The sequence below is a fragment of the Falco peregrinus genome, chromosome 11 (assembly GCF_023634155.1).
Source record: "Falco peregrinus isolate bFalPer1 chromosome 11, bFalPer1.pri, whole genome shotgun sequence".
In the NCBI taxonomy this organism is placed as follows: Eukaryota; Metazoa; Chordata; class Aves; order Falconiformes; family Falconidae; genus Falco; species Falco peregrinus.
Window position 1 is genome coordinate 9,491,355 of NC_073731.1, and position 13,535 is coordinate 9,504,889.

At 39.4% G+C, this 13,535-nt stretch overlaps 1 protein-coding gene across 1 annotated transcript in view; it reads left to right on the forward strand.

Moving 5' to 3' along the window:
- Nucleotides 1-12,904, forward strand: part of PRKD3 (protein kinase D3) — a 45,774-nt gene extending 32,870 nt beyond the window's left edge. The window contains exons 12-19 of the mRNA XM_055816462.1: nt 1,032-1,084; nt 1,457-1,529; nt 4,724-4,830; nt 5,411-5,572; nt 6,011-6,109; nt 7,551-7,818; nt 8,743-8,828; nt 9,674-12,904. Coding sequence (XP_055672437.1) covers nt 1,032-1,084; nt 1,457-1,529; nt 4,724-4,830; nt 5,411-5,572; nt 6,011-6,109; nt 7,551-7,818; nt 8,743-8,828; nt 9,674-9,847 — 1,022 coding nt within the window. The 3' untranslated portion in view covers nt 9,848-12,904. The remainder of the gene's footprint in view (nt 1-1,031; nt 1,085-1,456; nt 1,530-4,723; nt 4,831-5,410; nt 5,573-6,010; nt 6,110-7,550; nt 7,819-8,742; nt 8,829-9,673) is intronic.
- Nucleotides 12,905-13,535: the final 631 nt, after the last annotated feature.

Here is a 13,535-nt window from a genome sequence, read left to right on the forward strand (position 1 = left end):
GTAAATTCCTTCTTTGAGATAAAGCACAGGTGGCAAAAATCAGATACAGACGTTTTCTTCGTGTTCTGAAATGGTATTTTTAAAGTTCAGGGCTGCTCTTAGGGTGATATAGGCCCTTTTCAAAATGCTGGTAAATCTACAGTATATCATCTGTCCACCTTGCAGATGAATTTGTTCTACTTTTGTTTTTTTGTTTCTTTGGTGTGTTTTTGGTTTGGTTTTTTTTTTAAAGTTAACAGAACTAATTATAGGTGTCCATTTGCCTGAGTTGCTTCACTTCTGTCTTGGAAGTGTTTTCTGCCTTCCCTGACTTATCTCTTCTTGTCCGTGCATCATAATGTTATTCCTGTAATGATAATTTCATGCCAACATCTGCTGCAGGCTGAAAATTCTGGGCTTTTTATCTGATGCTTTTACTTGCAAATTACACTTCCTAGATGTGCTTTTATGTTCCAAAGATTGATATGCTTCTGTGGCTCATCCATGAAACAAAGGTTGTTTATAGTACGGGTTTTATTGCTTTTTTAATTATCAGATCTTCTGTTACTTGCTTTGGTCAATTGTTTCCTTCTCTTATGCATTAATTCTGTATATCTTGATGCCACAGAGGACTAGTAACCACATTCTTGGAGTATAAGGGATCTATCTGGTCCTTTTCCTTGTATTTTTCTGTATCGCTACCAGAAATTCTTAGTAGTTTAGTGAACTCGGATACAGTTGCCATGTTACTGTTGCTTTTGGTTCTCCAGCTCTCTGTTGTCTACATACTTGTACTGTTCTAACATTTCTGTAATCAGCAATATGACAGAAATAGACAAATAATCCCAGCAAAACTCCCGGGGTTGTTTATCTAATCATTCTGTGAAATCTGAGTTCCAGGGTATGATGTTTCTGCAGAGCATCGATAAAAATTGTTTCACCGTGACCGAGTTAGAAGTCAGTAAAGGTTTTTTGTTTTGTTTTCTCCTCTATTTACGAGAAAAAGCCTACCCTTCCTATTTACTTACTGGGTTGTGTCTTCTTTATTGCAGAAGAGTTATCTCTAAGCATCTCCGTTTCAAATTGCCAGGTCCAGGAGAACGTGGTGAGTCATGTGTGCTGTATAATAATTGTGTTTGTTTACCTGGCTATTACAGAGTAATTACTAGTAACACCTCTGGGTGAGAAAGCAACACCAGGGTATTGTAGCTAACGAAGCCTGTTGTATACAGGAAGTAATCTACTTACCAGGCACAGCGGTTAGTTTATATGAATGTGTGTCCCTGCTTATGGTGCAGCTAAATGGATCTTCTTCAGCAAGTTTGTGGTGTTTTTTCCACTCCATTCAGGGTACTGATGGCACCCCTTGCAGGGTTTGATTAACGCCAAATGTAAATACAGCTTAGCCAGTACTAATATGCTCGTGAACATTTTGATTACTCCTGATATTTGTGATTTCTTTTTTTTCCTGCATTAGGATATCAGCTCCGTGTACCAAATATTTGCTGATGAAGTGCTGGGTTCTGGTCAGTTTGGTATTGTGTATGGAGGTAAGTTACTTTTGATTCTGTTATGCATTTATTAAGGTAGAATGTCTGTATTCTTGGTATAATTAGCCTTTTCATATTTACTTAGCTGTATCTGGATGTCAAGGTGAAGTTCATCGTGTTAAAAGTTTTGTTTGGATTACTCTGTGTGTCTGCAGTTTTATGTACAGTATTTCTCACAATTCATTTTTTGCGTTTGGAGTTTTGCCCTGGCATCAAAATCAGTATACAATATGCATTGCAATTTGACCACAGTTATATACAAAGTAATCTCTAGTCTGAATTTGGCCTTGGTTGATGATTTGGTTTTTTTTAAAATTGCAAATTCTAACACTGTTGTCTGTATTATATAGTATATGTCATGTATTATATATGTATATCTATGTATAAACGCAGTCATGTATTTAAGGAGGCTGTCAGTTATACCTGTTTTTAATGATATCTGAGAGGTGTGGCCAAAAGCAATTGGAAAAATACAAATTTGAGGTTATGGTTTGACATTTATGCAAACATATTACCGATGTATTTTATGCAAACAGTTTTGCTATGAATTTCTGTCAGCAGGTTGAAGTAGAGGGAGGAATTCTTTGTCAAGAGGTCTCACTATTAGGTTTCAAATGTAGTTTTATCACTTTCAGTTTTAAAAAAATCTGTGTTGCAACATATAACTTATTTATAGTGTGTAATCACAAAAAAAATCAGAAATGCATCTTATGAACTCCTGTTTATTTCTATTTTTTCTTTCCATACACCACCCCATCCCCCCAATCTCATGTGTTCTATCTCAAGTGTTGAGAAAATCACAGACCATAAATCTGCAAAGAAAGGAAAAGTGATACCTAATGATTTAAAAGTGGTAACCTTTCTGCTTCTGTCTTATCTTTCTAGTCAAGAGCTATTGTGGCTGTGATTTTTCTGTGTGCCTGTTGTGTAGTTAAATACTTTTCTCTGTACTTCTGAAGTGCTTGATGGAAATGCAGTTTGCTGGTCTGGTTTTACATCACTTTTGAGAGGTGTCTGGTTTTTTGCCCTTTGTATTTCTTAAATCATAGTGTGAATCAGTGTGCTCCCTCTCTTATGAAAAGAACATGCACAAATGCAGACGGTATTTTAATGTTTTGGTTTTACTTCTTATACATACTCTCCTAAATTGTCTTTTAGGTAAATCTCAGCTTGGTATTTTGCATGGTTCAGTGCTTATAAACATAATAAATGCTTATAAAAGGCTTCTATAATACTCATTTTCTTCACATAGTAATGCCTTAAAATATATAGGAAATGCATACACAGTTTCTTAAAACAAAATCTCAAGCTAAAAGAGCAAGAAAAGAGGATATAAAAGAATATTCTTTTCTTGCTGTGCCCCCTGCTTAATTGTTTCTGGTGTCTGGGGAGACTAATCTGGTAACTTCTAATATTGGCTTTTCCCCACTTGTGTAGGCTTACTGAAATGATGGTAACAAGACCTTTTATTTAAATTAATAAAGATAAAATATAGGTGCTTCCATTGTTGTGGGGTTTGTTTGATTGTGGGTTTTTGTTTTTTTGATCTTTTTTTTTTTGTCCTCTGTTCTCAACAAAGATTTACAAATTGTAAATCAAGAAGTTCCAGGATATTGCTGTCCACCTCCTGTGGATACTGGTATCTACCTCTTTCAGTGAGAACAGTTTCCCGCTGCTTTTCCTATCTTGGTTAATTTTGAATGGTCTGAAAAATGAAGGCAGAAAAAAAATAATCTTGACAATTCCTTACTGATGTAAAACTTGCACTGAAACCTGGTTGGTTGTGCTTTGCTTGGGAGAAGGAATTTTCAAGCTGCTTTTCTGTTAGTCTTTCTTTGTGTACGATTTTTAGCTCTAGTCTAGCTTCCGTAGTTCAGTGTTTTGTTAGTTTGGTGGTTTTGCTTTACATTCTCTTGCAACCTAGCATTTCTCTTCAGCGTTTTGCATCTAGTTTGTAATTCACGGTATTTCTGCCACATTTCAGTATAATCTGATGTCTAGGGAAGCCAGAATAATATTCCCTGAATCTAAGGTTTTATTTAAATTATAGTTGTGTGCCGTGATTTCTAATATTTTGCCTAAAAATTGCTGATTTGTTAACAGACAAAATGACAAAAGTGCCCGGATCTCTCTTTTGAGACTTCTGGCTTTATGCTGTTGCCTGTGACAGTCCATATCCAGCACGTGCTTTCCTTAGGACTAATGTAATCTTTCTAAAACGTATTGTGTGCTCTCCAGTTGTTAGTTCTATGTCATAACCTTGCAAACCCTTGTGGACCTTGCATGATGTCTCCAATAACTGCCTGCCTTTGTCCGGTGGAGATAAGCCAGGTTTTGTTTAAGGCAGGTGCGCTGGCTGCTTGGCGCAGCAGCCTTTGGAGCCGTTCCGATGTCCTGCCTAAGCCCTGGCCACCAGCCCTGCCTGCAGGTAGCCCGTGTGGCCTGGCTGGGCAGTTAGTGAGGCATAGCTGGGCTCCCTGTAGCGCTGCCAGTGGAGTCCTCTGTGCTGCTTGCGCTCTAGCTGTGTGTCTTGTCCCGTTTCCTAGAAAAGCTTCCAGACCCTTCACTGAGCAGATAATGACAGGTTTTTTTCCCTTTGGTGCAGACTTACTGTTCTGTATTAGTTTAGTATTAAATGTCAGGGTCTTGCAGTGTGTGATCCCATTAACCTCTCTGATGGGAACGCGATAGAAGCCAGTTCAGCAGTTGTGGAGAAGCTGGGCGAGCGCTGGCAGCGACTCGCACAGCCCTTGAAACATCCTGTGTATTGCAGGATGCTTCTCGTGTGGTGGAACCCATGAAAGTAGGAAACCACTTGTAGATCTGTCTTCACATTGGTCTTGAATGGTTTTGTTGGTTTTTTTACAGAAGAGAGACAGTACTCTGTGGGAGCAGGTATTACTTGCTCACGTGCAGGTCCCTTGCGTAAGCTAAATCTTCACTGAATACATCTAACGTCAACGTGCATACCTGACGGCGGAGTAGTAACTAGTTTAAATTTATCTACAACACTCCTGTCGAGGCCGATCACTTCTTGTTACGTATATACCAGTTGCAATTCTATATAGAAGTAGGGTAATACTGTACACTTGTACAGGATATACTTATTTCCCCAAATAGGAATGTTTGCTGTAATGTTTTATAGCTATGAATTGCTTCTGTGTCTTGATGGCTGACATTGACTTTCTGTTTAGGAAAACATAGGAAGACTGGAAGAGATGTGGCTATCAAAGTCATTGACAAGATGAGGTTTCCAACTAAACAGGAAAGTCAGCTTCGTAATGAAGTAGCCATTCTCCAGGTACAAAAGTATTTTTGTATCACATTGGTTATTTGAGACAAAACTCCATTAATGAGATTTCGTAATGCGTGTAAGCGCTCTGAATTGATTTCTAAATCTGCATATGTGATTTGTGAGTCTTTTTGTAAGAGGGAATCTTAGAAGAATGGGAATTCCTGAGTATTTGGTAGAGTTGGTAACTTGGGGGTGGTATCTACCCCCTGTAGGAGATCCACTGAAGACATGTACTTTGGCTCCATTGTCTCAGGTAGCAGGACACTTATTTTTTGCTGTCTTCACTGCTGGCTCCTCAGTCTGAGTGTTATTCTTGCATGTTCTGTACTCAAGCTACGGAGTGTATCAACTGTAAAATTAATTATTACAGATAATTTGTGTTAAAACAAATTAGTCTGAATAGTGATAATTGGCATGTTTCATGGGTTGATGTTTGTTTCAAGCTAGCTTCTTGCCTCAGACATTTTGTTTTTTCATCTCTTTAAACTCTTAACTGCTTTTTGATTTGTGGTACAACATTTCTGTGTAATTCAGGATATTTTTTGCTGTTTTATTTTAGTGATCTATCTATACTACTTTATTTTAGAATTTGCACCACCCTGGGATTGTGAACCTGGAATGTATGTTTGAAACTCCGGAACGGGTCTTTGTTGTGATGGAAAAGCTGCATGGGGATATGCTAGAGATGATTCTTTCCAGTGAGAAAAGTCGACTTCCTGAACGAATAACTAAGTTCATGGTCACTCAGGTTGGCATTCAGTCTCTCTACTTTGAGCGGAAAGGCTAGATTTGTCTTTTGTAATTATGTGAGAATGGAGTTTGGAGAAGGGGTTTTCTGTATTGTTATTTAAAAGAGACAGCGCAGAGGACTGCACATCTAATGGTAGCTGAATAAACATGGAAAGAATTTTTGATGTTAATTATGTTATTTTTTTTTACCCTTCTTTCCGAAGACTATGATATTATGAACATCCAAAGATGCGTGTCAAAACAGTAAGCATTCAAAAAGATGGGGTGGGGAGTGGAGGAAAATAAAACAAACCCATCAGCTCCAAGTCTTGACAGGCTGGAAAAAACAGTACTTGAAGACTATGTTGATACAAATTACTGTGTTGGTTAGTGTGCCTGGATTTTGACACTGCGGATCTGCTTGAATAGTTCTGAAAGTGTTCTTTCCTTTTTGTAGATACTTGTTGCTTTGAGGAATTTACACTTCAAGAATATTGTGCACTGTGATTTAAAACCAGAAAATGTACTACTAGCATCTGCAGAGCCATTCCCTCAAGTAAGTGAAGATTAAAACCCACTTTTTTCATTATTTTTAATTTTTCTTTTTTTTTAAAAAGAAACGTAGTCATTGCAGCATAAAAAATGACCTCCTGTGGGATTGTTCAACCGACTTAGTCTAGAATTACTTGAACGGTATGTGTTATAGCTGTGTCTTCCCCCCCCTCAACTGGATGATGTCTCACAGCAATGCTGTGCAGCAGCATTCTGTCTTCCAAGGAGCCTGAGAAGTAGAACTACTGCCAGCACTTAGCGAAAGGCTCAGTAGACTGCATCTGTTTTTATGCTTATTCTGGATTAGTGAGAATATTCCAGTGGAAAAGGCACTGGACTTGAAGCTTCAAGACCAGTCCTTGTTTCTGTTCCAGTGCTGTTTGACCCTGGGAAACAATTTCTAACCTGTTGTGCATCTCCTTCTTTTCCTTGCTCTTGTCTGTGTTGCTTATAAGCTGTTGTGAAAAGGGACTGGCACATCTGTCACTAGTCTTGCTCAGGGATCTTCATCGTCAGTATGTGTGATATTACATTATAAATACAGTGACTAAATAGCTAATTTCTGTAAGAGAAATGCTGTTCAGTGATATTAGTGTTTAGGTACAGTCAACGCTTACCCCAGTCAACTGTTACCTTAGATACCTCGGATAGTATGGATATTGTGGATGATATACTGAAATTAAAAGCTGCTAGGTAGGCAGCATCAAGGAGTTGCTTCCAGTCCTGTGACATGAATGCAAAGTGGAGAGGACTTCTGGAGAGTCACTCGCATGCCTTTAGTGCATTGCTCTTTCTTAGAGCCTGAAGCGGGCTTATTAACTTGGGGTTAGTGCTGGGCTTGATCTGGATCCTTCTACCTGTGCAAGTGCCTGTTGTGTTCAAGTCCAGGAACCATCCCGGAACCATCCCAGAACCGTGCAGCTTTGAGCATCAGTGCAGGCAGCAGCTGTTGACGCTGTTTATGTGGATGATTATTGGACTGTCCTGTCCAGAGCTGGCTGGGTCTGAGTTGACTTCTGTATAGCTGAAGCCTCCAGCTTCAGGGATATGATTAAGAGGAATGTGATCTAGCTGGGATTCACGTGCTTTTTAAGTTTTGGTTCTGTGCCTTGTAAGGGCGCGCATTTGTCTCTGAAAATAAGCTGAGTTTGGAATCAAGATTTTGTCCTTACCTGCACGCTGGTGGCCATCCATGTCCTACACAAACTGCCTCAGACCTGAGTTGGTGCGAGCCAGTTCAGGTCTTAGTCTGAAGGGTGGCTGATCTGCAGTCTGCAAAACCAGCCACCTAAAACCTTGACTTGGCTTATGTGATGTTTTGTCTCTGCTTTAGTGCGTACAGTGTTTAAATGACAGCAGAAAGGGTGTCACCCAGATCGTGGGCAGTAGCATCCTTTGTAGATCAAGCAGAGATTTCTCAGTTCAAAAATATATTTCTTTTGCAGGTGAAGCTGTGTGATTTTGGCTTTGCACGTATCATTGGTGAAAAATCTTTCAGGCGCTCGGTGGTGGGAACACCTGCTTATCTTGCCCCTGAAGTGCTCAGGAGTAAAGGTTACAACCGCTCTCTAGACATGTGGTCAGTAGGAGTTATTGTCTATGTGAGCCTTAGTGGTACATTCCCGTTTAATGAAGATGAAGATATAAATGATCAGATCCAAAATGCAGCATTTATGTACCCACCAAATCCTTGGAAGGAGATTTCTAGTGAAGGTAAGAAATCAATTTTCTCTGTTAGAATGTCTTTATATGTAGGTAACACATTCAAATGCTTAAACCTCAAAGTCCCTTCAGATAAGAGTGTGAGAATTACTGATAGTTTGAGTTTAATAGACTATGCTGAAATGGATAGAAATGACTTGGCATATTTTTGTGAAAGATAAATTGTCAATTACAACGTCTTAGATAGTTTTCAGGGCAGGAGGAGCCAATAGATTTAGCAAGAAAAATTAATTGCATGCATGAGGAGTGGGATGAATAACCTGAAACTTCCCCAAAGTCCTAATGAAATGAGAAATCATGTCCTAATGAAAAGAGAAATCGTGTGTTTGCTGAATGCTGATCTCAAAACAGACTTTATCTAAACTCTAATTAGAGAAACAGTTTGAAGTTGAATCTAGAACCTTAGTTTCATATGTTAGCAAGTGAAACAAAACCTGCATCTAAACATCAGGTCTGAAAAATCTAGAAGTTTACAAGGTTGGTCTCTGGAGCTCTGCAATGCCAGCTTTGTTATTAGTGATGCGTATGTGGTTAACACGCAGGTAGGTGTGGAGGAACATACACAACAGCATCCTGCAGTGGAAGTCCTTACAGTGTTTTGGAATGCAGGATTATGCTCAAATTATTTTGGCACTTCTGAAAATGGCTAAAATCAGTAGGGAAAAAGATTAATGAGTACTATAGTAAAGCTTTTAGTGTTTTTAGTGTTTACATCAATATGGGGGGAAGCTTACCCCATACCTATTTTGTAGCCTCATTTAACGTAAGCAAAGCAAAGTATAATCAAAGAGCTTGATTAAAAGAGTTCAGTAGGATACACACACATATAAATTCATTTTCACTGCAGCATGTGGATGTTAACAGAAGTAATTAGTATTTAAACAATATAATTTTTGTTCTGTTTTTCTTTGTCAGCCATTGATCTAATAAACAATTTGCTTCAAGTGAAGATGAGAAAACGTTTCAGTGTTGACAAATCCCTTAGTCATCCGTGGTTACAGGTAAACCCATCTGCTTTTTCAGTATGTTTATAGTGGCTGAATAACTATTTTTTTGGATTAAATCCTTCAGAGGCTTATTAAAACTGCTGCTATTAAAGTCTTGTTAACAAGCATTCATGGAGGCTTGAGTATTTGGTTTTTTAGCTTTACATCTTATGTGCTCCAGGATTCTGCCCATCTGTTAATGGCTTCTTTCTCCAAGGAAAGTCTGTCTTCCTGTTTCTATTGCCCCTCAGTTTGGTGCTAATGTAGTTTTACTCTTCTGGCACCTCTCCTGAATGCAGGCCATGATGAGTACATGAAGCCCCAGTAAAATCAGTATAGAGACAAACATTGTTTGTTCTGTGCTGAAGTTGGACACACAAGACGGTGTGTGCTGTAACTTGCAGTTATTCTGGAACAGAATTGTTTGGAATGGAATTTACCTGCTGCTTTGTTGTGGGTTCCTTTCACAATACTGTGTGCACATATCCATGCACACAAATAACTTAAAATACGTTAGGGAGAAAATCCAATTAATTCTGAGTACAAACAATATTAGAATGAATATTTTTTAATGTATGTGTATATTTGCAATTAATTTTGTAATAAAGCTAACATAGCTGTCTTGTTACAAAAAGTTTTCACGATTTACAGTATTACAACCTTCGATAGTAACAGCGTATTTAATTTTGAACCATTCTTGTGGGTGAGTTTTTTTGCTTGGTTCATTTTTTTAGCAGATCTTGTTGGTTTCATCTTGTGGCTATTTATACTAAAAGTGGAGAAAAACTGCAGAATTTATCCGTGGGAATGTACTGTTGCTGTTTCTTAAACTAGTGCCTTAAATCCCTTTTACTCCTTAGGATTATCAGACTTGGCTTGACCTCAGAGAATTTGAAACGCGCATTGGAGAGCGTTACATTACCCACGAGAGTGATGATGCACGCTGGAAAGAACATGCTTACGAACACAACCTTGAGTACCCCCAGCATTTCATTATGGCTCCTAATCCAGATGACATGGAAGAAGATCCCTGATTTATTCATTATGCTAATTTACAGCAAAGAGGGATACTCCAGACAGAAACCGAAGATAAGTTTTGGAACAACTGTTGCTCTTTTTGAGTGTTATACACAGTTTGGTGTACAAAGCCCCAGAGGATCCTGCATTGACATGGGAAGAGACTGTTGTCCAACAAGCTTTTCTCCGTCTCTGACTTAAACTATGAGTAGTTACTAGACAGTGGGATAAGCCCCGTTGGTTAACATTTCACCGAGCTGTGTGGCACAAAGCCATTACTGAGGTGTAATGTGTACAGATTGAACGGTTTGTGCGTTTTTTCAAGAGTTTGATTTTTTTTTTCATAGCCTACGCAATAAGATTTTTGTAATGGTTTTCTAATCCCTATTTACTAGCCCACAGAGGACTGTTTTTCTGCTACTTAGATATGTCTCCTGTTTCCTAAACTGTGCATGGTGAAAAGAGACTAAAAAGAAATTGGTGCAGAATACCTTGGCTAATAGCAAAACATGGCAGTTTAGGTTGAATACAGCTTCACAGATGAAGGAATAATTTGCTGCTGTTAAGACAGTCAAATATTTTGTGTCTTTGGCCTAACTGAACTTCTTCCAGATACACCAAAAAAAGAAACCCCCTTAACTTCTTACGTTCCTCTTGAAATGCTGGCTGACAACCTAAAGAGATGACCATCAAAGCTATGTGAGTCCTTTCTTGTCTGTTAAAACAGCGATAAGCCACAACAGTGCGTGGCTGTGCAGGGCTGGCACACATCATTGATACACACCAAAGGCATTTTGCCTTAGAACTACCCAAGTGATGCACAGAGACCACACAAGACTTGATGTAGCATATCCTTTCGCTCCGGAAAAACAGCTTCTGGCAGAAGGATGTGGAGGAATAGGGAAAAAAACATGCAGCTTTCTTATGTTGTTTTGAGTAATTAGATTTTTAAATTTTTCTAATATTTTTCTAATATTTTTTAAGGTTCCCTGGACTTACATCAGGAGTAGTTTGTAGCCTGCTAGCTTGTATCTTAACTCTGCTCAAAACCTAGGAGTAGCAGTGGATATCAAATCACCTGTTGCTCCTGCCAGGGCAGCTGGATTGTAGGAGAGAGGGCTTTGCCTTCTGACCTTCACCTGCAGCCCCTCCCATCCTCTTTACTGTGCTCCGCGTTGTTTTTTGAGCTGAATGAAGAGTCCAAAACCAACTCCTAATTCAGTTTTTTAGGCAGATGCCACGGCTGATGGATTGTCAGCCACTTATGGGACTTGTGGCGCAGCAGAGAGGAAGCAGCACTGTTCCTTGGAAATGATTCCTTCAGGACCGTGCAACAGTTAAAGATCACGGTATTTCAAAGAAGTTTGAGGCCGTGAATGCTAAATGCAAATGGAAGAGTTTTGTTTTCTTTCTTGTCCTATTTTAAAAAACGGGAAAGGTGAAACCTTTCCTTTTGTGTGGGATAACAGCATTGTGCTGCTGGAAGGTGCTGAATGGCTGTACATGTCCCTGATGTGCCGAGCTGCTTAGCTGGAGCTTGGTTTGAAATACTTCTTAAAATACTGATGCAGGCTTGAACTGCAAAGTCAGTGAGAGGTTTAATCTCCTCTCTCTCCTACAAAGATTTTTTTTTATTTGTGTGTGTGTGTGTGTAGATAAGTGGTTTTTTTTCTACTGTTGTTATTCAGGTAAGGAAGCAGGCAAGCAGACTTTTTGTAAGTTGTTAGATATGCATACAATTTTATGAGGTTATTTCAGGGCTGGCAGATGCTTGCAATGACAGTGACCTGGTGGTAAAGTCAGTGGCAGTTGCAGAGGTGTGTACCCACAGGTAGGTTTGGGTCTTTAACCCACCTTTTCTTTTCCTATTGCCCTTAATCTAACTGCCACTACGTCTTGCAGGTGTCCAAGGTAAAGGCTGAACTCTGGCTTCCCCGTCAGGGTGTACCGCACTGTACGGAAGGGAACGTTGGTGCAGGCTGTACAGTGGTTCCCTGCAGCCGGCAGCACGGTTCAGCCCTTCTGGCCACCACGGGTCCTCTCTCCTGGCAGGTGTTTTCCTCAGGTTTGTGCAGGGGCCTTGCCCGGTGGCAGTCCCTGCCACTCCTACCCGGGGGGGCATCCTCCCCCTTCTGTGCCCTCAGGGCAGCGCAAAGGAATTCAGAAGGGGCAGGGCTTGTCCCTTAACCCTGCCATCCTGCTGAGGCAGGGTTTCAGGGCTGATGCTTCGGAGAGGCACGATTTTTCATCTTTGGAACCAGAACAATCACCTGTGAAGTTGGTAGTCTGGTATTTGCCCAGGCTTGGCAAGGGAGGCAAAGCTTTTTTTTTTTTTTTTTTTCTCCAACTTCAACTGTTCAGGTGACCAAATTTCAGTGAAGCCATTGCTATCTTCCATCCCAACTGTAATAATGTAGATACAGTCTGGTTTTAAACTTCAGATTTTATACCTGAGCTGTCACTTCAGGTTTTCCTGTGGATTTTTTTTGTTTGTTTGTATCATTTTAAGGGAGGAAATAAATCCAGCTCAGTCACTTGAAAAAGCACAACAGGAACAGAGGAAGGAGGGGACAACAATGAAGTAGAAGGCCTGGCTGATGTCTCTCCCCTTGATGTCTGCTCTGCTCCAAAATATTATATGAGCTATTTATTCTTCAAGTTGTATTAAAAAATATAAAAATGCTGTTTGCCTTTGGAGGAAGTTGCCTGACCATATATGCAGACTTACGGGGCCAGACAATAGAAGCCACAAGCAACTAATAGTCAAGGAACCAAAAAAATGAGACATATATTAGGAGTAAACTTTCTTCAGAGTAGTAAAAATAGCTGAGTTTTTTATTCCCTTTTTTTCTACCTTTACTGCAAACTTTGACAGCAGTAGGTTACAATGTTTGATATCCTTACCCCTAGAAGAATTGTGTTCATTCAAGAAATAGTGCTATGATGATGCTAAAAAAAGCTCATGTAAAATTTATAGCCTGAAAAGGACACTGTCAAGTACTTTTATATTTTTATACATCCCATTGTTTGTAAATATCCTCTGATAAGCTTGAAAATAAAATTTATTTCCCTATCAGACTTGTTCTTCTTATTTGCACGAGTTATCTTTCCTGTCAAATGTTTTTAGAAGTAAATGGTTCTTTATACTTCTCTGTTTGTGGATTTGTCATTACCTAGGCCCTGCTGTGGAAATTCTGTTAGCAGGTGCTATGGAACTAATAACTTTTTGCAGGGCTCCTGGCACCATTCACTTTATAAAAATGTCTTAGCATCTTGTTTTTTAAGGAACTACCCAAGCTTAGTACATTTTGAGTCTCCTTAGCAAATCTGTTGGTTACTGACAAGTTTGAATTTTATTCCATGAGTAAATACCTCACTCAGCTCTCTCTTGAGACCCCTGAAACATCATTCATTCCAGTGTATGCTGGTTCCTGTATGTGTAGTGTTTGATTTCTGCACATACTGCTTTGAGTAGGCCAGTCAGCAGGTTCAGTGTGCTGCACTAGATTTACTCTGAAATTGCAAAGTGTGAAAGTGTAGACTAGCGTGTGACAATTGCCTGGAGAAGTAATGTGACATTTCATGTGCTTTCAGTTCAAAGATAAATCAAAGTATTTAGTTCCTACCTTACTGTAGATGTAGCTATATGCAGATTACATTATTGCAAAACATATAGTATGTGAAACCATAAAATGCAGGACTCCA